At 38.1% G+C, this 25,713-nt stretch overlaps 2 protein-coding genes across 4 annotated transcripts; one reads left to right on the top strand and one right to left on the bottom strand.

Annotated features, from left to right (window-relative positions):
• Positions 1 to 3,837, top strand: gja2 (gap junction protein, alpha 2). Its single transcript, XM_026210653.1, has 2 exons — positions 1 to 164; positions 1,768 to 3,837. Exon 2 carries the CDS (start codon positions 1,791 to 1,793, stop codon positions 2,847 to 2,849), a length of 1,059 nt encoding a protein of 352 aa, XP_026066438.1. The 5' UTR covers positions 1 to 164; positions 1,768 to 1,790; the 3' UTR covers positions 2,850 to 3,837.
• A 1,249-nt stretch (positions 3,838 to 5,086) lies between these two features.
• LOC113048795 (TBC1 domain family member 8B-like) lies at positions 5,087 to 21,759 on the bottom strand. 3 transcript variants are annotated; one of them, XM_026210650.1, is made up of 21 exons: positions 21,435 to 21,759; positions 18,745 to 18,855; positions 18,546 to 18,664; positions 18,208 to 18,430; positions 16,626 to 16,866; positions 16,343 to 16,550; positions 16,058 to 16,225; positions 15,807 to 15,908; positions 15,328 to 15,478; positions 15,039 to 15,253; positions 13,992 to 14,109; positions 13,436 to 13,721; positions 12,988 to 13,114; positions 12,614 to 12,712; positions 11,982 to 12,050; positions 11,631 to 11,871; positions 11,442 to 11,507; positions 8,980 to 9,060; positions 8,548 to 8,589; positions 8,147 to 8,244; positions 5,087 to 7,359 (listed from the first exon to the last, which is right to left on the bottom strand). In XM_026210650.1, the coding sequence occupies exons 1-21, from the start codon at positions 21,559 to 21,561 to the stop codon at positions 6,799 to 6,801; spliced, it is 3,453 nt and encodes a 1,150-aa protein (XP_026066435.1). In that variant the 5' UTR covers positions 21,562 to 21,759; the 3' UTR covers positions 5,087 to 6,798. The 3 variants fall into 3 exon arrangements, with proteins under 3 accessions (XP_026066435.1, XP_026066436.1, XP_026066437.1); XM_026210651.1 differs by having other exon boundaries at positions 9,049 to 9,060; positions 21,435 to 21,758; XM_026210652.1 differs by lacking the exon at positions 8,980 to 9,060 and having other exon boundaries at positions 21,435 to 21,756.
• Positions 21,760 to 25,713: the final 3,954 nt, after the last annotated feature.

Below are 25,713 nucleotides of genomic sequence, written 5' to 3'. Positions count from 1 at the left end.
CAGTGTATTTGTATGGGTCAGTTCTCTCTTTCTGTTTGAGCGAGTGTTGGAGTACAGAAGAGAGTGTATGTATGACAGAAGAAGTATAGCACTGTGTACAGACCTGTGGACTTATTACTCTTTATGTGTGAGGGGATCATTCTAACTCGGGACTTTGAAGAAAGGTGAGTCTCAAGCTATAGAATTAACCGTCTCTCACACAGTCCCTTTGTACACATACAGACGGACCGATACACAAACTGATGAAACAATTGAATACCCTTTCAGACTTTTCTCTGTCTTGTATTAACTTTTAACAGTCTTTGATTCCTTTCATTTGCAAGCATTAATCAATCCATGGATTTATATGTAAAGATATGGCTGAATAATGGCAGAAATATTGCCAGATGCATCAGATTTTTGGAAGCAAAAAGGATCCTAGATTTAGTATTATGACTAATGCGATTAATCACTGTGTATGTATTTATTTGTGAATGACTAATCACAGTGTGTCTGGTTGATGATCTGAGAAAGGATGTATATTTTAGTTCAGAAATCCTTGTTTGATGTTCTTCACAGAGTGTATGTGTGTTGCTCAGTGTGAAACAAACATAGTAGCTCAACTGAGAGGCTTTTAGGTTCATATATAATGGTGAATTTTATTATTGGAATCTATGTTCATTAAGGCCAAGGTTTTCAAACTAAGGTCCAGGGACAAGATCCACAATTGTTCAAAGAGACATGCAACACAAAATAAATTAATTTCATAAAAAATATATATAAATAAAGTGAATATATATATATATATATATATATATATATATATATATATATATATATATATATATATATATATATAAAGTTATATATAAATAGTTTTCCATACAGAAAATCATTAGAAAATTATTTAATCAAATCACTAATTGTTTTGTTCACAAGTAAGATATAAAAAATGTCAGTGTCAACTTAATACAGAGTAAATATTTTGAATTAGATATTATCTGTATAGTAGACATTTTCAGGTAAAATATGAGACATATTTATGATTTTTTTTTCACTCTATACATAAAATATATAGCTGCCCCATTCACAAGGGTAACATCATAGCATTAAAACGTTTGAAAAGTTAAGAAGCTTTCATGTTTAATTTAAGATAATCTGTTAACAGACAGTATGTACAGAAAGTATGAAGTGTGTTGCAAGATCCTTGTGTGTGTGTGTGTCTGCAGGGGTCGAGTATGTCCACCTGTTTCAGGTCATGCTCAGGCATGAAGACATGTCAGTGAAACCTCAGGGCCATATGACTAAACACATCCCTCAAATATGACAAAGAACCTTCAACCCACCCCTCTAATAATATATGTGTGTGTTAGCATGTATCTGTGTGCCTATGAAAATACTTAACCATATTTTGGGGAAACTTTTTTGAGGATTGATCTAAATCTGACAAAATGTAATTAATTTTAATTATATGTATACATGTCTACAGAACGTCCACATTTAGTTGACTAAGTTGACATAATGCATGCTGGACCTTTTCTTTTTGGACCTAAATGTAAGAAAAAGTTAATATATAAGTGTACACATTTTTGTAGGAAAGTATTGTAAGGCTTACTGGATTGTGCTTATTCATTTCCCTTATTTTTTTATTAAGAAAACCTTTGCCGATTATTATTCAGACTAAGTAATGTAGAATTTTCACATTTGCCATTTAGTGATTATTGGCCATTACTGGTTATCAGCTTAATTCCAATTGCTGTATCTCTGTATTTGTGTGTGCATTTACAGGTAATGCACACACAGTAACAGTAATGGGAGACTGGAGCTCGCTTGGGAAGCTTTTGGAAAGTGCCCAGGAACACTCCACGGTGGTGGGCAAAGTCTGGCTCACCGTACTCTTCATCTTCCGGATCTTGGTGCTCGGTGCTGCGGCAGAGAAGGTTTGGGGCGATGAGCAGTCCGGTTTCACCTGTGACACCAAACAACCTGGTTGCCAGAACGTATGCTACGATATAACCTTCCCGATCTCTCACATCCGATTCTGGGTGCTTCAGATCATCTTCGTCTCCACTCCGACACTGATCTACCTGGGCCACATCCTGCACCTGGTGCGCATGGAGAAGAAACCAAAACACAACGAAGCAGGCGGGACGGACAAACAGGCACTTTTGAACACCAAATCTGGAAGAGGTCCCATACGTGACGAACAGGGGAAGATCCGTCTGCAGGGAGTCTTGTTACGCACGTATGTCTTCAACATCATCTTCAAAACACTGTTTGAGGTGGGCTTCATTGTGGCACAGTACTTCCTGTACGGATTCGAACTCAAGCCACTGTATACCTGCAACAGATGGCCCTGTCCCAACACCGTCAACTGCTACATCTCACGACCTACAGAAAAAACCATCTTCATCATATTTATGCTGGCAGTGGCCTGTGTTTCTCTGCTGCTCAACCTGGTGGAGATGTACCACCTGGGTTTCACTAAATGCCACCAGGGTCTTCGATACAGGCGCTCTCATTCTGTCTGCGACACTGAATCTAAAGCACCTAGTGAGGATGTGGTGGTTCCGTTTGTGCCAAACTACCCGTATTTTCCACCTCACGCACCGCCTCCGGCTCCTTTTCCCACAGAGCCACACTTCAACCTCTCAGAACCCGACGGAACCTTCCCGCAAAACAGCAGCCGCTCCGCTTATAAGCAGAACCGCGAGAACATGGCTGTAGAGCGCAGCGGGAAACCGGATGCTGCAGATTTCAAAATCAACAAAACTAATTCTGTCCCCGGATCACCAAGTCAGCAGCGCAGGCCCAGCTATTCAAGTCGATACAGCAACAACAAGACCAGGATGGATGACCTCAAAATCTGACCAGACACAAACAAGACTCCAACTAGACTCTGAGCGCATGACAAGAATATTAGTGTCATTAAGAATGACATCAGAATCAGGGAGTCCGAATGTAAACTGGTGTGATGCTTTACTTGAATTCATTTTGTGGGAACATTGCAATAACTTGATCATTAATCGAAAAGATTGATGATTGAATCATAAACTAAAATCATATGGAAGCTTTGCTTTGATAAATCCTAATTGGTAAGTCAAAAAGTAGAGATTATGATACATTAAGTCATAATTATGACATAAAAAGTCAAAATGATGTCATAAATGAAATTATGAAATACAAATCATGGCATAAAAAGTTGAAATTAGGAGTCATTATGACAAATTTCTACATAATAAAAAAAAATATTATAATTTCGACATTTTGATTTCCAAAATTATGATCTGATCTCATTTTTTTCCCCAGAATTTCAACACTATATGTCATAATCATGATAAACTAAAATATGTATTTTTTTCTAATGTGTATGGCGGAGAAGGTCTTTCATAAGGATGATCACTTAAAATGAATTAAAGGAGACTTACGGGTAAAATGTGAATGTTTGAAACTTGTGAGGTTTTTAAGGGGCGGACTTACTGGAGGAAAACTAATTTATATTTTTTCAGTGGCAACATTAATCACATTTTACAAGTCAACAGCTTACAACAGTTTCATCAGCTAGACTTGGCTGAATGTCTTTACCAGGTGTTTACAGTGTGTCTATGGCCTGTTTAAAAATTGTACAACCAGAGAACTAGTACTGTATGAATGTACTATCCACACATTCTCATGTTAACATGAATGATATAAAGAAATGGTGCTATGTGTGTGTCCACTTCTTAAATAAACACTGGAGACTATTCTTAGAGAGCTGAAATGAGTGCCCAGAGACACTTTGTATGTGTGTGTGTGCGTCCGGTTTGAAACCTGAGACAGGTCTGGCAGACGGACAGGAAGGAGCACTGATTGGCTAAATCTGTTACATTGGGCAAGAGTACAGATTGACTGAAGCTGTTGCCAAAAGCCTTTCAACAGATCCAACAAGTGTGTCACTAATGGGCTATGGGCTGTTATTACCTCTCCAGCTATGCTCCTAAATCTTGTGAGCTCTCTTGGTGTCTCATGTCCTTCAAAAGCAGGATCATTCTGACCCAAAAACAGCCTCAAAAGTGACTGATGCTCCATTAAGAGTCACTCATGTGCTGCACAAAGTGTCTCATGTTAGCATGTAGCTAAGCTAATAACTTGATAGGTTACGCACAGACAAGCACAATAAATAAATACATATACATTAATCTTGTGAAATTAATATGTACACATTATCAAACAGCCAGAAGACAGATGAATGATTAGATAATTCCAAACGGCTACAGAATGATAAAATGTGAAGTGTTTAATTTTTTTCTAAGTTTTCAACATGAAAGTAGGCTAAGCCATTTTCTGTGAATGTGAGAGACTTCTGGCACATCAGTATAGCATAATTTTCCCCCTCAGTGTATAAAAATAATTACTGTTTTTGCATTATTGTAAGGGGTAGGTGTAGAGGTCAATCAAACACAATCTAATTGGTATAAAATGTAATTTGTTGTTAGCTTATGTTTTTTGCTGGATTTATTCTAGCCACAACTAATACTAACACTGAGAAGAATAACAAAGTGCAGTTAACTAAAACTGTTTGCATTACAAACCAGTGTATTCATAATTGATGCATTAAATTAATATAATATAAAATAATTAGGTAAGACACAACAGTTTGCAATATTATGGAAAAACAAGCGGTTTTGTACAGCTAAAAATAGCTGGAAGCGGATGACACTGGAAGCTGACTCCTTTCAAAGTAAACACCCAGGTTACAATCTCAATATTAATAAGATTCTCCTTTCAAAGTCAAGACCCAGGTTACAATCTCCCCCTTTTAAGCAAAATGTGCTTGTCTCACAACAGGTGTCACCATAGTGGCAGGGGTCAGAGGACACGATGTCAAGCTGTGCCAAAATGACCATCATAAAATAGCCTTGTAACCTAATCAAAGGCTGAAGCTGATCACAGCAGGGACCTGTCTGCATGCCTGCAGCTGGGATTGATCACACTATTGACAGCACTGTGGACATCCTGCTTATATTGTTCTCAAGAGTAGCAGGTTTAGTGTGATATATGTACCTGAATCAACATCAGTGTTGCTCCTGGAACAACTTTAAAGATAGAGAAAAAAAGAGAGGGAAGATCCTTTCTTCATTCATTTTATTTTATCTTTACATTTTCATAATGTGACAGTTTATGAGGCACAAACAGATTGTAAAACAAAAACTAAAAATACAAAAATTAAACTAAAAGTCAAAATGACCACACACTATTACCCTGAAGTACATGAAGTGAACATCAAATGTTCAAGCAAGAACATTACAAGAGACTCTTAGATGAAATACTAATAACTTATCTTTCAATGCAACTTCAATTTCTATGGACTTTGTAATTAGTGTGAAAGAATACAAAACCAAAGCATCTTCCTTAGATGAACAACCGAGTGGAAAACACACACTACGGGGTTCTACTCTTAGGTGCCTTTAGCTTTAGAAGAACATAATTACTTTATTACACACAGAACGAAAAACTTTTAGCTGGTGTAGACCTGTCACAATTTCAAACTGAATAACCACAAAACACCAACTTCCCTTTCTTGCACTCAACATTTAGACAAAATTCTGCATATCTATTTGTCCCTTTTAAGCATCATACAACTCTTATGATAGGAGATTTATCACTTAATGTTTCTTACAGCTTGTACTACATGAACGGACAGAAAAAATGACTTACACACTTTGCATATCATTTACAGCGCGACAGTTCTAAATATTTGTCTTGCTAAATCATTTCAGTATGTTCTCTATGACGTTTTTTCTTTAATCTGTAAAATAACGACAGAAAATATACTTCTTGTAATATATTTTGAAACTGATCTCCAAAATGATCGCGAAACATGTTTAAAGATGAAATAGGTTTTCATTAAATGGAAGCACTTGTGATCGTACTGAAGTCCTGAATCAAAAACGAATAAGGCATAAACCACAGATTTCGGTTTGTAGACGAACACATCCAGTGAACCAGAATTACATGACTATACTCTGGAATAATAAAGACCTTCAGTGCAAAGGAATGTGAGATGATGTGGACTAAACTCCGCCTCCTCATTAGCATAACAAATTCTGGCCATTCCTAACCAAGCCTCTACAAAAAGAACAAAAGAATTTAATAGCTCATTCGAGCAAGGTACGTAACGTAAGGCGACATATGTGTTATATAATATATTTTGAATGAATTCTCAAACAATTAAGTTTTTTCAGCCATTAGCAGTTCAACAGCATAGCGTTTTGATTTCCCTTACAATCATCCTTCCTTTAGTGGTCCTACATGTGCTTACGTGCATTAGGTCAGGCTGGGAATGACAGACGTAGTGCATGTGCGTGTAAGCTGTTTCGAGGTTACTTAAAAGATAAAGCAGGCAAAGCCTTTTCATGCCATCATCCCAAATCAAACATGCCATTCATAGTATTATTTATAATATAATACCTCAATTATATTACATCAGAATACCTTCATCTACATTATATCACATATCTCCAACAATCATGTAACATCAAAAGCTAATCTGTTATGTTACATTAAAATACCTGTTTTTCTTCACACTGTGCAATGTCAATCATTTTATACTTCAATTATTTTCATTTATTTTTTTGGGGGGAGGGGGCTTTGATTTTGTAATTGTTCTGCATATGTGCGTCTGTATATAAATAAAACAATGTCCTCATCTGTAACGGAGATGAGTGTTTCACAAACACTGACCTGTACACACAGTCGCACAGAAAAAGGGAAAGAGGAAGGGAGAGGGTTTATGGCTTTTAGGGCAGTGTTTTGCTGTGATTGCTCTGATGTAGTGTGTTAGTGTGCAACTTTAAGCTGGTTTTTGCATGCGTGTGCGATCAGAGAATCTGTGTCAACGGCCCGTTCGAAGAAGCGAACGACAGACGGTTCATTCAGAAGAGATGCAAGAATCTGCTCGAAGGAGAAACTCCAGTCCCCATCTCTGACCGAAGAGGGCGAGCTGGGGGTGTCTGTTGGCGTGTCCAACACGGGGCTGCTGGTTCCGGTGGGACTGCTGGTGGGGGTGGACGGACGTGAGGTTGAGGTTGGGGTAATGTCAGTGTGGGATGGGGCAGTTTCTTGTGGACTGGCCAGAGACTCGGGTTGGTCGCCTTCACCCTCAGTGATGGTTTTGGTCTCAGGGCTGGTGGGTAATGTTGGGGAGGTCTCTGGCTGATCCGTGCTGGTGGGTGTACTTTGGGGAATTTTCTGCAGACTGCTCTCCTGTAGCTTCCGACCTACCTCCTCCATGCGCAGCAGAAGACTGGTCACTCGCGTCACAGCGCGGTACAGACTCTCCTCCTCCTCTGTGCCATGGAACACACCATACAGAGTCTTCGTAAAACCAATAAACTGCACCTGGAACACAGTAGATACATTCTCTTGAATTAAAATGAACTGTATTTCTAAGGTTTAAATGTGGTCAGAAATGAGGTGACCACGAGCAAAAATCCTATTACACTTCAATAAGACAAATCTCTACTAGAGTTTGTATGTGTTCAGGACAGGAATAGAACTGCTCTGAACAAGGTCAGTGAGCAGAGAATGAACGCTGATGACACTCTTGCCAAACACCTCAAAGTAAGTATGAGAAACGTATGCAATGTATGTACGCGGATACATTGTTTACATTCATAACAATGCATAAACAATGTATCCGCTTACATATGCTGTTAACGTATGTGAAGCTCTCCAAAATGGCACTATAGGAGACAAACTGTTGAATAAAGTCATTATTTTTGTTTTCTTTGTGCACAAAAAGTATCCTGGTAGCTTTGAAAAATTACAGTTGAACAACTGATGTCACATGGATTATTTTAATGATCTCCTTGCTACATTTCTGAGCCTGGATCATGTTAGGATGTTATATAGGAGGGTCAGAGAGTTCTCAGAATTCATCAAAAATATTTTTATTTGTGTTCCAAAGATGAACGATGGTCTTATGGGTTTGGAACGAAATGTGTGTGTGAGTAGTTAATGACAGAATTTTTATTTTTGGGTCAACTATCGCTTTAATGTAAACAGATCAGCTATACATGAATTGAAAAAATCTCAACCATAAAGACATGAAAAACCATCGTTCAGTCATCATTAAACGGCTGAACAAAGACATTTGAGATTCTGAGCACATCTTCAGTGTGTTTACCTGATTAATTCTGGGCAGATCTTTGATATTCTCCTCTCTCCGTTGCAAATCTTCCTGCCACTGTTTCAGATATTCCTGCAGATCTACTTTAGCACGACCTGAGGGGCAAAATACAACAGATTTTTTAACAGCTACCTATACTACATTACTCTGATTCATTAATGACAGCATTCTGTGCTAAATTATTTTTGTATAATTACTCTGAATTTGACTTTGATTGCCTGACTATCAATCACTTTTTTACTCAAATATTTTATGTCCATTTATTTATCAAGTAGCCAAGAAAACATGCTCATTTTGGTCATTGTACAGTGACCCTGACAACCCTGTTATGGTTTATTTGTGATATTGTTTGATATGATGAAGAGAACATGATTAGAGGACAGGGATGAATACTTCACCTCTCTCTGGACATTTTCTGATCACTCCATCCTCTGCAGAGTCTACACGGAAGATAAGAAAAAATGTACAGCCACGAAACACAGAGACACTCTCATGCATGAACAGATATACATGCAAACACCTAGTCTAATTGGTTTTCATGGGTGGGCAGGGTTTTGAGCTTCTGATTCTTGTAAAACACCAAAATTAGGTGTTTCTAGAAATCAAAGCTTTTTGGCTGTTACTGTAGGTGAGACAAGTCCCTCTTAAACACAAATACAGCACAACACACAAACATTTAAAAATACACATAGGAACATAAAATAAATCAGCGACATTACAACATATCCAGACGAAAGAAGAAAGAGTGAAATGTGAATAAAGAAAGAAATGAATGAATGAAACGAAAAGAAAGGAGGCATAAGGAGCCGCAGAAAGCAGTGGAAGCTGACCAGAAAGACGAGTAGAGAAAGAGTGATCTTCAGCCGGAGGAAAAAATCTAGACGACGGTAAAATCTTACACTCCTGGGTCCCTGCAGAAACACAGAGAATATGCATACATGCACACATTCCACTTTTATCTGAATCGGTAAAAAAGTGTCAGTCATGATCCGTCATAAGTTATGGATAAATCTGCACTTGACAAAATTGCCTATTGTTTTAAAAAGGCACAGTCATACAAACATGCTACATGAACTTATAACCTTCAAAAGTGAAGGGTTATTTAGATAAAGTGCTGATTTCTTAGCAGTTACAGACCCAGACTCATACTACATTTGCCACATATTGCTATTAGGCCCTTCAGCCAAGCATAAGCAGCACAAAATACTAAATGCAGTTAAGGTAGTTTGGTTTAAAACAAAAATGTATAATAAAACAAATTACAGCAAATAATGAGGAGATGTAGAGGTTAGACAGATAATCCATGTTCATGGAGGGTGCAGATATATAGATTAAATAGGTTTCTGTCATGACAACTCTCGAGGGATTTGCATGGTAGCGTACATGACAATGTTAATGTATTTGGTCTTGGAGGAATAAATCTGCTACGCTGATGCTGCTGTGGCAGAGCAAGTACCGAGACTTACTACTGCCAATACATCCATCACATACTGCTGTGAGCATGTTAGAAATATTGCTGCTGCAAATATAACATACATGAAATAACCTCCATATAGCATACATGAATCACCTTGTAGCAGATCTATACAGGTGGAGCTGGGGATGGTGGAGTGTTTCTGAAGCAAGCTACAACTGATACTGTAAGCCCTAGTCATATTTCTGAATGTTGAGCAGTGAGCTCATTGGCTACAGATACAGGAGAGAACCAATCAGCTCTGTCATGTGATAATGATGTCATTAGGTCAGATTGAGTAAGACCTATCGGACTGCGCCATCTAGAGTTTCATGCCAGAACTCTGTATTTATAGAGGTGTACGGATTACATATTTGACCCAACTGTTACCATGTATATCACTTAGGGGTTAGATTAAAATATTAAATAGAGTTACAGATAGGTTAGACATACAGATTTTATGCAGAGTTATACAAGAGTCAGATATATAATTTAAGAGTTATTTTGCTATACAGACTGCATAAAGCATTAGTTCACTTCCAGAATAAAAATTTCCTGATAATTTTACTCTCCCCCATGGCATCCATGATGTTCACGTCTTTCTTCAGTCGAAAAGAAATCAAGGTTTTTGAGAGAAACATTTCAGAATTTTTCTCCATAAAGTGGTCCAAACTGCAGTTTCAATGCAGCTTCAAAAGATCCTGATCCCAGCAGTGGAATAAGGATACATAAACATCATGGGTGACATGGAGGTGAGTTAATTATCAGGTATTCTTGATGTAAACTACTCCTTTAAAGGCCCCAGTATACTTCAAACGAAGTTTGTTTTCGTTCTTAATTTGGGGGCAAAAAGAAGTTCAAAAAGGCTGAGCGACGTTATACTGTTTCAAAAGATTGCGATAGCCCCACGCTGCTGGAGGTGGGGTGTAGATTAATGTAAACATGACTCGCGACTCTTGCTTGAATCCCCCAAACACAACAACAAATGAAATGTTGAAGTGCAGGAAATCTAGGTGTGAGACGGGCACAAATGGTCATAATATTAAAGATAAAAGAATAATGATTAGCAGCAGTTCAGAGTCAAGTATCATGTTTGCAATAAGTGGAAGTGTGAATGTCTCATAGTCTGTAAAAATTTAGCATGATATGGAAAAAAAATATAGAAAATAGAGTCAGTTTGTTACTTTATTTTATTAGTGTTCATTTATTTTATTAAACTGGATAAATTGTTACACCTTTTAATATTTTATGTGGTGTTATGATTTACTTTTGATAAAAACAAAGGTTTATTATTGTATGTTCGTTTGGCATTTCATTTATTGTATACGGCAGCAGTATGGTGTAACATAAATTCGAAACGTGTATTTGGTATTTGCTACCTTTTACGTTTACTCTTTCCTTTCATTCTTTTTGTGGCTTTGGAAAACTTGTCTTGGATGTTTCCCCCCAACTGCTTTTTGCAGAACTCCGAGAAACGAACCGGGAAAAAATTAATTCGCACGTCAAAGAAGGTGGAGTTTTAGAACACACCCACCGATTGTGTAATCGCCACAGACCAAGGGAAACTTAAAGGTGTTTAGGAGCCAAAACGAACTCCCCCAGAATATTTGCTTTGGTCAGCCGTTTCGAACTGCCAAATGAACTTAGTTTCAGCCTGATTTTGTTCAAAATGATGTCATATCAGTTTGTTCTTCGATTTCGTTTGAAGTATATCGGGGCATTAAGGTTGTAGAGGGGACTATACAGTATAAAGATTGATCATATACAAGGATAACCATATCTTATGTTCACACTAAGCTTTTATTATACACAGTGGCAGAGGTCGTAAAATTAATTTACCTGGTTGAAGGTGCAGTTTGAAGAGAAATTTTAGTTTTTCTGTGAAAGATCTGTTGTATAGGATATCTGCAATACACACACACACATATATACACACTTTAATTAATCTGGCAGGTTTAAGGAAAGCTGGTATGTACTGAGGTGAAAGTTCAAAGAGCAGTCAATTAGTTCAGGGAAGGCTCCTCTTACCCAGACCGCATATGAACTCTTTGAAGTTCACAAGTCCGTCTCCATTCGCGTCCAGAAGCCGGAAGGCTGATTGTGCCAGTGAGCGCACATGCGTGTGTGTGGTCCACGGCTGCAGGAGGGCAAACAGGCTACTAAACTGGGACTGATCCAGCTGATACTGGTCCAGATATGGCAGGCTGGGGTCATGGTTCTGCAGGGCAGGACTACCTACTGACCAGTAACAGCTCACAAAGTGCTGCCTCTATAACACACAAACAGTCAAAAGACACAACCTTTAACAGTTTGTGTGGTTGCAGCAGCATTTTGAGGTCTTCAGGCATGGAACTGCACAAATTTGTTCATGCAACTCACCTTAAAGAGCATGTAGAGCTCATCCAGATGAGCAGCACTGAATTTCACATCTTGAGCAACAACACGCAGCTGCAGCAATAAGACACAAAAATGACAGACAATTAAACATCTTACAATGGAAAATAATCTTTACTGCCACTGTATGTGCAAACAATGTGTAAGAAATAATAATTCATATCACACTACCATTTAAAGGTTCTGATTCGGTAAGAGTTTTCAATGTTTTTGAAAGAAGTATCTTATGCTCACCAAGGCTGCACTTATTTGATCACAAATACAGTAAAACATTAATATTGTGGAATACTGTTACAATTCAAAATATGATTAAGAAATCAAAGAACAGCTTTTATTTTAAACATTTGTACCGTTTTTAAATGTCTTTACTGACACCCTGCAGAATAAAATTCATTTCCTCAAAAATAATTTACTGACCCCAAACTTTTGAACCATAGTGTATACTTCGTAAAATCTAATCTGAGATGAAACCACATAACTATGCATGAGGCTTTATAATGCTGTTTCTTTTTTCTTCATTGTATCTTTTTTTGTGTGTGGATATTTTAATGCTTGGTTTATAATTATATTATATTATTATGAAATTAAGGTGGATATAGCATGGCTTTTGTACTTACTACATTTTGTTTTGTTGTGTCTTCTAGTGTTTGGATGACATAAAGCTTGTTCCTCTTCCGCATGTTTTCCACTTCCTCTGTTCGAATGCTTCCATATTTCTGAAATAAAAAGTTTCATTAATATGAGGAACTATTTCAGACCTTTGGTTTGCTGACCACAGAACTCCTGGGTTTTTTTTGTCTTTCCGTGCAACTGACCAGTTTGAAAGTGCCGAAAAAAGTATACCATTTCATTGCACAACAGACTTTATAGGAATGTAATGAGTACAAAAATTCTGCTCTTACTACAGGTTCTGACAAAACCAGAGCTAAAGACATCAAAAAGAAAACCGATTTTGATGTTCACTACAGTATATTAAAGTGTGTAGCTTTACCTCGTATGCCTCTTTAATGAGATCGCTGATGTCAACCTTTTGTATTGATTTGTCATTGGCTGCTGCAGATGCCTGCTGTACAGTAGCTGGCAGGGGACTGTCTTTATTTGTGACACTGTCAAAAAACCTGAAGGACAAAATCAGATTTAAATACAGGTTAAGTTTGTAAATAAAAAAATATCCACTGCAAAAATTAAAGAAGTGGATGCAGTTTACAATTAAATAGCAGCTTGTCATCCAAAGATACTCTTGAGTTTGATCATTCCTGATCTTTGCTGCATGAGTCACACAGCATGGAAAAAAATGTACTTTCAATAACATAATATAATATACTTGAATACATTTTAGTGACACCTTTTCTGTTTAAAATTTCCTTTTAATTTTATACTGCACATAACATAATGAGAGCACAGCTTGCTACATGTTAAGAGGACAACGTTCCAGTCACCTGTTGAGGACTGTGACAGCTTCTGCGTCATCAGTGCAACAAAGAAGACTATCCATATTGTAGTCAAGGACAGCAAGGCCAAGCTGCAGGATGGCTTTGATACCATCATAAAAGAAGCAGTCGACAACATTCACTGCGCTCTCTATTGGCAGTACGCTGATGAAGAGAGTCAGGAACCATGACAACGACACTGACGAGAAGAATGACAGGTCCGTCATGTGTTCGGTCAGCTGGGTAAGATGCTCACGGATCAGTTCCTCGAACACAGCCTGGTCCACCAGGGCTCCTGGAAAACACACACACTTAGACATGAATAATAATGTATTCACAAATAAAAAGATTCAGTAAACTGCCACTGCAGCAACAAACAGAATGACACAACTTATTACAGACAGAACAGGAGACGTGCAAGTACTTAACATGAAACAATCATGGAGCACCTTAAAAAAGCTCATCCAATTACGACACCATTGGCATTGTGTAACAATGGCAGCCTGCAATTTTATTAAGATGATTCAATCACCTCCCGGGCATGAGATCTCATACACACACATACCAATAATTCTACGGTTGAAGTAGTCTGGGAGCATTCGTTCACACACAGCGACCAGCAGCCAGAAAGCCTCTTCTTCTTTAGCATATAGCAGCAACACAGACGTCAGTATATTCATCGCCTGGACAGACCGACAAAACAACATCATACAGTTAAAATACATGAAAACTAAATTATTATTAGAATGAGTGGAAGTAGAGTTTTTACTGAATAAAGAAAGAAAAAAACACAAATGACAGATTTTTTAGTCCCTCTAAAAGGTTTGTAACATATCTGTATATGCAAATTGAATTTAAACAAAAATAATTTGGCTTCCATAGCAAAACTTTTTTTTTTTTTAATGCATTCATCATAATCCTTGAATACTTCGCTTTGCATATTCCCCATGCTTATACTCTGTATACACCAAGTTTTGATTACCAAAACAATTATTCAAATTACATGTCTTTTCAGTTTTTTGCACACAGAAATATTTTTAAACTAGTTCTGCTTAGGTTCTTTATTACCATAGATTCAGCTGGTTTTCATTTTCCTTTTTTTATTAAATATTTAATATAGAATATTGATGCAATGTGTGACAACAATATCTTGTTTGTGTGTGTGTGTAATGATTAATTGTGTGTATGCTAGTCTTGCAGATAATACTGTAGGCTGTGCATGAGGGGGATGTTACATACACACATATTGTAGACCAAAATAAAGTCTGATATTCACCTTGAAGATACAACCAGTCACTTAAGGCCCAATTATACTATAAGCAAATTCAGGCCAAAACAAAGGGCCTAGGATCATCTGATTGGCATGTAAACACTTGTGTAGTGAGAATTTATCACAGATTTTATGCCATGAACCTCATAATCACTACTACACCAACACAAACCTGGGCTGCTTGAAATCGTGTAGACATTCAATCAGAGTGCAACATGATGGTTTTGAGAGAGCTTTTTAATAAATTTGTGAACAAGATGAATCCGATGTTCTTTGAACTGTGCAATTCGATGCTGAGACCATGTGTTAGACTAGATGAAAATGTTACGTGTGTGTTTTCACCTGGCAGTAGCCGATTTTGGGGTTGCGATGAGCGTAGGCAGTCAAGACGCGGCGGAGAGCCGAGATTCCTGTGTCACTCTGGAATGCTGGGTGTTCTGGGAGTGAACGATGCAGATCTCTCTCGATCTCATCACATGCAAGCGAGCTGCTGCCCATACACTCCTCCAATATCCGTCCATAGTATCCGGGATGAGAGGTCATGTCATGAACTGCACCTATAACACAAGCAGACATGTATGAGCGAAACTGTGGCACATACACACCCACACACAACCAGAACAACACACACCTGAGAAGAGCATCCACAGTTCTCCTCTGAGAGTCTCTGGAACTCCTCGTACAATGAGATCCCGTGTTTTTTTGGTGCAAAACATTCCAGATCCACGGCCGTATTCAGCAAAATGAATCTCCCACGACTGCTCCTTCATTCGCTCTTTCAGCTGTCAATCACAATGTTAAAATAACCGCATATATACATATATAAAAATTATTCCTGTGAAGGCAGAGCTGAATTTTCAGCAGCCATTTACTCTAGTCTTCACACAATACATTTTTGATGTATAGAAAAAATTCAGTTTATTTGAAATAGCAATCCTATGCTTCATCATAAATGCATTTACTCTCAATTTAATGGGTCCCTGCTGAACGAATATATTCATTTTATTGACGATCAACCTTTAAATGGTAGTGTATACCACATCTTCTGATTACATTAATTATCTTTACTAAACTAACATTGCACAAATATTGCATCATGGTTCTCTGTACCATTTTGGGGTCAAGATTTTCTGCATCATGTGGATGAAAGACGTTCATAAGAGCTTCGGTGCTGACGGCTTGACTTTGCCCCACCATAACACCCTCCTCATCCTCAGAGAGAAAAACACACACATCAATCTATTGTTTCCTCTGGCATTTTTACAGCTACCACAAAATCATACCAAGAAATGCAGGATATCTTTAAATCATATGAAATAACAATATACTCAATAATAGTGGATGGAGTGTAGAGGAATTACCGGATTGCTGATGTAGTGTTGAGGGCTTCCTGCTGTCCCACACTTTCTGCGGATGGTGGCTGCAAGTCGCTCAAAATCCCGAACCTCAGAAAAACGCAAAGCTCTCTTGCCACGAAGACACACAGACAGGGCACGACTACCACGATCTGGCAGCTCCACACTAAACACCTACAGGAATACATTAATGCCAAAACAACACATACATCGGCATTAGTGAAACACAAACACAGACAGCACCTGTCTTCACCGTGACATTCTTTGCAGAATAATGAGCAGTATACGCACCTCCCATAGAGGGATTATGAGATGGCACTGAGACCCATCCTGACTTGCAAAGCACAGATAGTTCTCAGAGACACAGATTTTTCCAAGCGTATTGACATGGCTGAATGGAACCCAGAGGAAACTCTCATACACTTCACAAAGATTCTCCTCCTGCGGCAACCGGAAAAATGCTCGAAATGACTGATTGCGTGCATGGATTTCCAGAGCCCTGCAACGATTACAGTAGAGTCAGACATCGTCCAGTAAAAGAAAAATAGCTAACAGAGGAATAAAAATAATGCACTTCTGCATGATGTGAAGAGGGTTGGCTAGTGGATGTTCAGCATTAAATGTTTCTTTGTCGAAGAAGCGCACAATGGCATATTCGGCCAGCTGCTGCATTATCAGGTATGTCTGCTGGAGCCTCAGGAGCATTGAGAAGTAATGATCCTCTCCACGCACACACACACGGATGCTCTCTGCCAACAACACACTCGACGTACGTTCCAGGCGGCTCACCTCGTCCCAGGGATACACCAGTTTCACTAAACAAGAATGCATAATAATATTAGATTTCGGCAGATGCCAGCTCTAACACTTAGAAAGACAAAACCTTTATATTTGAAGCACATAAGGCGTTTTATGGGACATATCTCTTATAATTCACAGAAGAAATAAAACCATACAGATTTAGAATGACATGAAGGTGAGTTAATAAAATTTTTGAGTGAGCTAGGACTTTGATACGTGAATGTACTCTGTTATAATTGGTTAACTTCTTTACATGTGGAAAAATAGATTCTGAGTTTCTAAATAAGGAATATTCATTTATATGCAAACTTAATATACACTGCCATTCAAAAGGTTTTGACATTTCTTCCGGTGAAGCAAAGCTGAATTTCAGCATCATTACTCCAGTCTTCAGTGTCACATGATCCTTCAGAAATCATTCTGAATTGCTGATTTATAAACAATGTTCAAAACAGTTGCACAGCTAAATATTTTTTGGGAGATGGGATACTTTTTTTTTCCAGGATACTTTGATGAATAAGTTCAAAAGAGAAGTGTTTATTAAAAATAGAAATGTTAAATTAAGTGTTAATTTCTTTTATTATTTTTAAGGAATTAATACTTTTATTCAGCAAGAATATGTTAAATGGATAAAAATGAGAGTAATGACTTATATTGTTAGAATTTTTTTTAAAAATAAAATAAAAATATATATATACATATATATTTTTTACACAATATATGTATGTGTACTGTGTATATTTTATTAAGTATATATAAAAACACACACATGCATGCATATATATATATATATATATATATATATTTATAATGTAAAATATAGGAATATAAATAAAGACATCTAAATACATGTAATTATTTTCAGAATATATACTGTATGTGTGTGTATTTATATAAAGATAATAAATATACATGGAACAAATGCATATATCATGCGAACAAAAACTTTTATTTTTGGATTCATGTAATTACGACTTATCGTTTGACAGCACTAACATTAAAATAGAAACCAATATCAGAAATTGCAACAATTCTTCACAATACTACTTTTTTTTCACAAATAAATGCAGCCTTTATGAGCTTAAGAAACTCAGTAAAACAAAATTTATGAAAAAAACCCAAACATTAAAAATCTTACTGATCCCAAACTTTTGAAAGGCAGTGTAAGTGTTTTCAAAAAGTGGTCTAGGGACCACCCAGGGGGCCACAAGTATAATAATATATGTAATAATAATGCTTGGTACCAAAACATTTATAAAACCGCTTTGCTAATAAATGCATTGTTCAGACATCATAACCATCATAAAATAGCCAGCTTGTGTTATTATGTGTAAACAGGCGATCATGTTTCTAACCCTCATTTCCCAGCATATAGGAGTAGAAACACAGGAAGTTGGTGCTGAGGTAGATCCAGCCCTGGTGTGGCACTCGTCCTCTCCAGTAGCTGCAAGAGAAATACGTCACAAGCTTCTCCCTCTGAGGCAAACCGAACAGATGTTCAAAGCGCAGCACTGCCTCCCGGAAGCGTTCGGGATCCTCCTCGTCACCGGCTGATGTGCCCTCCTCTGCAATCAGACCCTATACAAACACAACATACCGCCACTGAAGTCAACAATGCAAGACTGGGACTTCCAGTTTAATAGCACAAAAACAAGAGAGTGTCTTGTGTCTTGGAGACAAATAACCCTCTCACCCGTATCTTTCCCTGGACAAAACTGGTGATGTCTTCACCAGAATCGAACACAGAGAGAGTTCTGATGATGTTCTGCTGCAGCCAGTCCCAGTGCTGTGAGATCTCCTCTAAAGATGCTCCTGCACACACACACACACACACATTATAGAAGTCTGAGCTTTCACATACACATTAACACAGTGTGCAGCATCTCTCTCACCACAGGCAATGCTCCAGTACACCTGAGAGTCGGGCGTCTGGTGTAAAATGCGAAACGGGGCGACTTTGGCTGTGGAGTCAAGAACTGTGTCCAACGTTCCAACCAGCAGGCCTAAAACAAATGACATAAAATAATTAACATAATATTACAAAAACTATATATATATTTTTCTTTAAATCTGCGGTCTGAATTACAACTGTATCTGAAAACATTAAAAGACAACAGCAAGAAAATATGAAACATTGATGGTGTAGTGAGTACATTCATACAAATAGCAGCTTTTTCATTTATTTTTTTTTTTAAACACTAGTCTCATAATAATACATGATTCTTGAGCATCAGATCAGCATATTAGAATAATATCTGAAGGATCGTGTGACACTGACGACTGGAGAAATGGCTGCTGATTTTAAATTGTAATAGTATTTCACAATCTTACTGTTTTTCCTGTTTCTGTGATGAAATAAATGCAGCCTATATGTGTGCATAAGAGACTCCTTTCAAAAACATTATATGTTGCTATGATAAAACAATATAGAATAACATTAGGTTTGACTGGCACTTGATTTAACTTCTTTCAGTGTCTCTGATGCACATCAGGATGTTAGCAGGGAATGTAATGGTAGTCACTGAAAACCGGTCCTCTCTGCACTGCTTTAGAAAGAAGCTGATGTATCATGGCCCTTAGCCATGAAGCAAAGGTTTCCATGGTGATGAACTCCAAAAGAAAAAAATAGACACTAATTAGAGTAAAACCTATAATCAGCTCAACAACAATTGTGGTTAAATTCTTCTTTGCTGGCGACTCTGTGATGCAATTGCACTTATTTTTACTGATGTATTGTTATATATTGTACTGTTATTTTATTTCTCAAGTCAAATCCCATTTATACAATACAGATTGATTCAAAGCAGCTTTACCTTAATAACAGAAAAATAAGTGTTAAAAGTCCTCAGTTATAAAACAAATTCAATTTCAGCTGTAAAACAGCTCTGCAGAAGATAGTGTCATTATTCATCTCCGTTTTGTCCAGTGTTGTTTCAATTCAGTTCAATAACACTGTCGATGTTGCAAAACTAGTGTGATAGTCCAGCTCAATGAAGTTTATTTATAAGTTTTGTCATCAGTGTCCCAACATCTACCACTGCAGACATTTCCCAGCTGACCAATGTCTATAAATCTCTAATGCATTGAAACGGAGCAGCTCAGTTGGCTTTCAACTCTAATAATATATAGAGTCATCCTTCCAATTTGCATTTTATTGCAGGATGGGATTGAGCACCACTTCCCATGACATGGCTTTGGTTCTGCCACAAACTTACAACTATCCTCAAATTTTTCCATACTCAGTCAATTTGTAATGGTGAATCAATTGTATATATGTGACCTTGGACCACAAAATAAGTAATAAGGATTGAAAATTTTTTTAAGGGATTTTTTAAAGGTCAAACATCTGAAAGCTGAATGAATAAATACGTTTTCCATTGATGTATGGTTTGTTAGGATCAGACAACATTTGGCTGAGATAAAACTATCAGAAAATCTGGAATCTGAGGGTGCAAAAATATCAAAATATAGAGAAAATTGCATTTAAAGTTGTCCAGATCAAGTTCTTAGCAATGCAAATTACTAATAAAAAATTAGGTTTTACATTTTTTACAAAAAATCTAAATGGAACATGATCTTTACTTAATATTGTAATGATTTTTTGCATAAACGAAAAACAATAATTTGTACCAAAACTATTTATTGTTGGCTATTGCTACAAATTTAGCATGCAACTTAAGATTTTAAGATTTTGTGGTCCCAACACACCAAACACATAAAATAATAGGCATAAAATAAATTCAAGTTACCCTAATTCAAACCCTAATCCTAACACTAACAATATAGTAAGTACATGAAGTTAATTAATATTACTCGACTTAAATGTATAATTACACTTGAACAAGGACACCTCAAAATAAAGTATTACCCTTGTCATGCAAAGTACATCATTATAATTATATTTCTCAAAACTTTAAAACTATACAGTTGTTTATGTGTAACATTTAATGTTCAAATAGTAAAAATTAACGGATCTTTAAAAGATAAGAGTTAAAATTGGCTTAAAATGACATCAACCTTGCATGTATCATGTTGCCCTTAACTGACCAGATATTCCCAAGTCGCATCTGGAGAGAAAGCATCTGCCAGAAAACACTTTGATCCACCTCAAACCTAAACATCTGACGTCACAGCGTGACGCAACAACTCCCATCAAAGAGAGGGAGCAGCAGACCAGACCTGCATGAATAGTCTCCGTATTAAACACGTTTAGGATTTGGCTTCTAAATATATAATATCTGGAGTAATGTTGCAGTTTTGTCTGGTCTACCTTTATGCACACGACCAGTTACCGCAGTGGTGACGTCAACACTCAAAAGAACATATCATTAGACCGCGGACAGTCAAACTTATAAAAACCATCCAATCTGCAAGACTGCATTAACCCTTGACCTGTTGCAAAAGCACTTGGGGTTAAAACTAAAAATCAATAGTTTGGGAAATCATTTGAAGTGTATTTCAAGGTGTAACACTACCCGAGATGACAGTTGAATACATATTAATAGTTATCAGTAAAAGCACCAGAGGCTTTTCCATGCCTAGCGCTTGAACACGGATATCCGAGCGCTCCCGGTAACGTTACCTGTCAATCCGCCGCTGTCTTCTCCGTATCCGCGTCTGCGCTGCAGTACGAAGTAATCGCTGGATTTCTCCGTCACCCATAATTTTAGCGCGTTTTTGAGAAGCACCTCCTCGGGTTTGAGCCACATGCTGGAATCTGTTTTCAGAAACACGCGTCCTCTCGCATGACACTCGTACCATCTCAAGCACAAACACCCATAAGATTTGAGTGTTGTTTGCTCTTGCGCCGCTTTTCCCACGTCGACAGAAACTGAGCCAAAGACAGCAACACCGGCGCCGCTGGGATTGTAGTCTTCCACATCTGCCCCGCTGAGCAGAGGAAAGCGCTGCCCTGGAAAACATCCACTACACTTCCCATGATCCCCGCGCCACCTCATGACTTTGTTTCAAATTATTTAAAGGGACAGCAACATATGTTTATTACGACGCGTTGGTCACGATACCGCCCACAGCGGTTTTACCTGGAGCTCGTCAGGTTTATCCCCATGCCAAAGCCTTCAGATGTCGTTTAGTAATAGGTATGAGAATCTTCAAAAAAAATGCTCGTTTTCACTCAATATCCTGTTAATCTTGAGTACTTATAGAGTAGTACTGCATCCTTCATAACTCCAAAAAGTCTTTAGTTTTATTATATTCATAAGAGAAAGATAGTCTGTACCGATTTTTCCCGGAAAAACACGACCGGCTGGAGGCGTGACGTGTGGGCGGAGCTAAAGAATCACAAGCGCCAGTAGGCTTTTGCGTTGAGAGCATGTGGAAGCTGTGACATTACCCTGAGGGAAAAACCATCATCCAAAACAAACCATGGCTTACAGTCAGATTCAGCCATTTATTTATGATCCAGAATCAGATCCGGAGGCTGAAACTGAACGAAAGCAGCAGCAGCAAAGACTCGCTCCGAACGGGGCTCGAACCCGGGTCACCAGCATGGGAGGCTTTTTCGTTGGGATTGCATCATCCTTAAGAAATAAACAATACGCAAATCCGTCATCAAACTGGGCCTTGTTTGTAAAACAAGCATCTTCGAAATGCAGGGAACAAACAAAAACACTTGCACAACTCCGTTGATGCTCTGTAAAAATAAACTCCATCCACTGCCCTTAATGCTGTTTTTTTTTTTTTTGGTAATCTGTGCAGGGTTGTCTTGCCCTGGCAACCAAAAACACACTCCTTTTGTGACTTTTCCTGACGCTCTCGCTCTGATCAGTGAATCGCTCTGATCAGTGAAATGTCTGTGCTCAGCCTGCTATATGGGAGCGCGCGCTCTTCCGGCAGAAGTGCCCCAGGACCCATATAAGCAAATTCCGCTCCATCTAATGTCACACAGAGCCATACTCTAAAAAAACTTTCAGAAACTTGTGACAAACCGGAAGGAGTATTTTGGGAACAAAAATACTCCTTCAAACGTACAACTTAATTTTTGAAACTTTGTCCATGTTTAGCATGGGAATCCAACTCTTTAACAGTGTAAAAAACTCAGTATGCATGAAATAGCATTTCACCCCCCCCCCCCCTTTAAGAAATAAACGATACGCAAATCCGTAGTCAAACTGGGCCTTGTTTGTAAAGCAAGCATCTTCGAAATGCAGGGAACAAACAAAAACACTTGCACAACTCCTTTGATGCTCTGTAAATATAAACTCCATCCACTGGTCCCTTAATGCTGTTTTTTTTTGTGGTAATCTGTGCAGGGTTGTCTTGCCCTGGCAACCAAAAACACACTTCTTTTGTGACTTTTCGCGACGCTCTCGCTCTGATCAGTGAATCGCTCTGATCAGTGAAATGGTGCTCAGCCTCACTATATGGGAGCGCGCTCTTCCGGCAGAAGTTCCCTTAGAACCCATATAAGGAAATTCCGCTCCATCTAACGTCACACAGAGCCATACTCTAAAAAAACTTTCCGAAACTTGTGACAAACCGGAAGGAGTATTTTGGGAACAAAATACTCCTTCAAACGTACAACTTAATTTTTGAAACTTTGTCCATGTTTAGCATGGGAATCCAACTCTTTAACAGTGTAAAAAACTCAGTATGCATGAAATAGCATTTCACCCCCCCTTTAAACAAACTGTTTCAGATCCCCTCTGTGCAGGGTTAATTTGAGGAAAGCAGTTGGTACAGATGGAGTCACTGAATACATGTTGAAGGACTGTGCAGACCAGTTGGCAGAGGTATTTACCATCTTTTTCATCCTTGCCCTATTATAGTCTGCCATCCCCAAGTCAGCGACAATCATCCCGGTTCTAAAGAAAACCACAGTAAATTGCCTGAATGTCTATCGTCCAGTTGCTCTTACCCTATCATCATCAAAATTCTTTGAGAGACTCTCTCACATCAGAACTGTCATCCATGCCATCCTTGACCAAAAGAGTTTTCTTACCGAGCAATCTGATGGACAGAAGATGCTTCCCCGGGCGTTCCATCATAAATGGCTGCGCAGTGCGCACTGCTCTGGGTGTGTGTTCACTGCTGTGTGTGCACTTTGGATGGGTAAAATGCAGAGCATGAAATCTGAGTATGGTTCACCATACTTGACTGTATGTCATGTCACTTTCAAGGATCTCCACACTGCACGTACACACGTGGATTACGGAAACACTTATATAAGAATGCTGTTTGTGAATTTCTGTTCAGCAAATAAAATTCATCCTCCACAAAGTTGTTCTTAAACTGAACAACTTGGGCCTAGGAAGTTCATTGTGCACATGGATACTGGACTTCCTACGCAACAGACATCAGACATCTCAGAATGGGAGATCGCACATCATCAACTCTCATTCTGAACACTGGCACACCACAGGGGTGTGTCCTCAGCCCCCTCCTCTTCTCGCTCTATACACACTGCTCCCTTATCCATTCCACCAACAGCACTGTCAGATTTGAGGATGATACCACCATAGTGGGACTGAATAATAATGAAACAGCCTACAAGGAGGATGTCCAGCATCTGACAAAATGGTGTTTCCGCAATAATCTGGACTTGGATCCAAAACCAAATAATTATATTTGACTTCATAAGATCAAGGCATACTGAGCACTCTGTCCTCTGCATACAGGGTAAGAAGGTTGAGAAGGTAGAGAGCTTTGAGTTCCTTGGTGTCCACATCTCAGCTGTCCTTACCTGTTCCGCACACATTTCCCATCAGTTGGGGAAGGCACAGCAAAGACTGTACTTCTTTAGGAAACTGAAACAGGTGCACTTTCCTCATCACCTGCTGACCAATTTCTATCGGTCAACAATAAAGAGCCTTCTGACCTATTGCATCACAGTGTGGTTCAGCAGCTGTACAGAAGAGAATAAAAAAAGACCTGCAGCGGGTGGTGAATGTGGCAGAGCACACCATTGCCACAACACTACCTCCCCTCAAAGACATCTACACTGGCCGTCTTAGAAAGAAAACCAGCTGTATCATAATGGACCTCACTCATCCTGGACATCACCTGTTTTCCCCTCTGCTCCCTGGGAAGTGATACAGAACAATCAAAACGAGGACTAACAGATTAAAGAAGAGTTTCTTCCCTCAGGCAGTCAAATGCATAAATCCTCTTTCCCTTCTTCTGCTCCCAAGCATTGTTTAACTGTAAACCAATATCTCAGGTCTACTGTACAAGTGCAATAGTACACACACACACACACACCATAATGCATTTTGCACTAATCTGTAAATACCTCTCATATGTTTACACAAACCTTACACTGTTACACTATGCTTATTATTCATACATCCTGATATACATTCTTATAGCATACGCCAATACTATGTATGCTTTGTTTAATTTGCTTCAGTTTGCACAATATCTTGCAATAACCATTGTATAAATAAACTTCTGGAATACCTCTTTTCTTGTCTATTTTAGTTTTATTTGTATCTATTTATGTTTGTCTATAATGCCAATACCTTGTGAGCTGCCAAAACACTCTTTTGTTGTTTAAAAGAATGACAATAAAAAGCTATTCTATACATTTGTAAGTTTTAAAGAACAGTAGGCTAGATCTTGGTGTAATGTTAAAAGTCATAATTTGCGGTTCAGTGATTCAGATTAAATTAATAGCAGTTCCAATTTATGTTAAGTGCTTTTGATTCATTGAAAAGAATCAATGATAAGTGATTAATTCGATTCAAGTATCAGACTATACTGGATTGCGCTGTAGATTTGTTTATTCGTTTTTGGTTTGTTTGATTTCATCATCTGCAGAAGAATACACAATTGATAATAGTTAAGGGAAATTAACTATAAAAATAATGTAATAACGGAATAAGTATAATCACACACACAGA

Source organism: Carassius auratus, chromosome 30 (assembly GCF_003368295.1).
Source record: "Carassius auratus strain Wakin chromosome 30, ASM336829v1, whole genome shotgun sequence".
Lineage (NCBI taxonomy): Eukaryota > Metazoa > Chordata > Actinopteri > Cypriniformes > Cyprinidae > Carassius > Carassius auratus.
The sequence above is the reverse complement of the archived record's forward strand: the minus strand, read 5'-3'. Positions and strand labels throughout refer to the sequence as shown.

Bases quoted from the DNA above. Each gene is read 5' to 3' on its own strand.
- LOC113048795 (XM_026210650.1), bottom strand. From the start codon at position 21,561: ATGTGGCTCAAACCCGAGGAGGTGCTTCTCAAAAACGCGCTAAAATTA. The intron at 13,115-13,435 runs GTGACTGGAACG...TTTGTCCTTCAG, and splicing joins GCTGTCACAGTCCTCAACAG to GTTTTTTGACAGTGTCACAA. The intron at 11,508-11,630 runs GTAAGAGGAGCC...TGTGTATTGCAG, and splicing joins AGAGTTCATATGCGGTCTGG to ATATCCTATACAACAGATCT.
- gja2 (XM_026210653.1), top strand. From the start codon at position 1,791: ATGGGAGACTGGAGCTCGCTTGGGAAGCTTTTGGAAAGTGCCCAGGAA.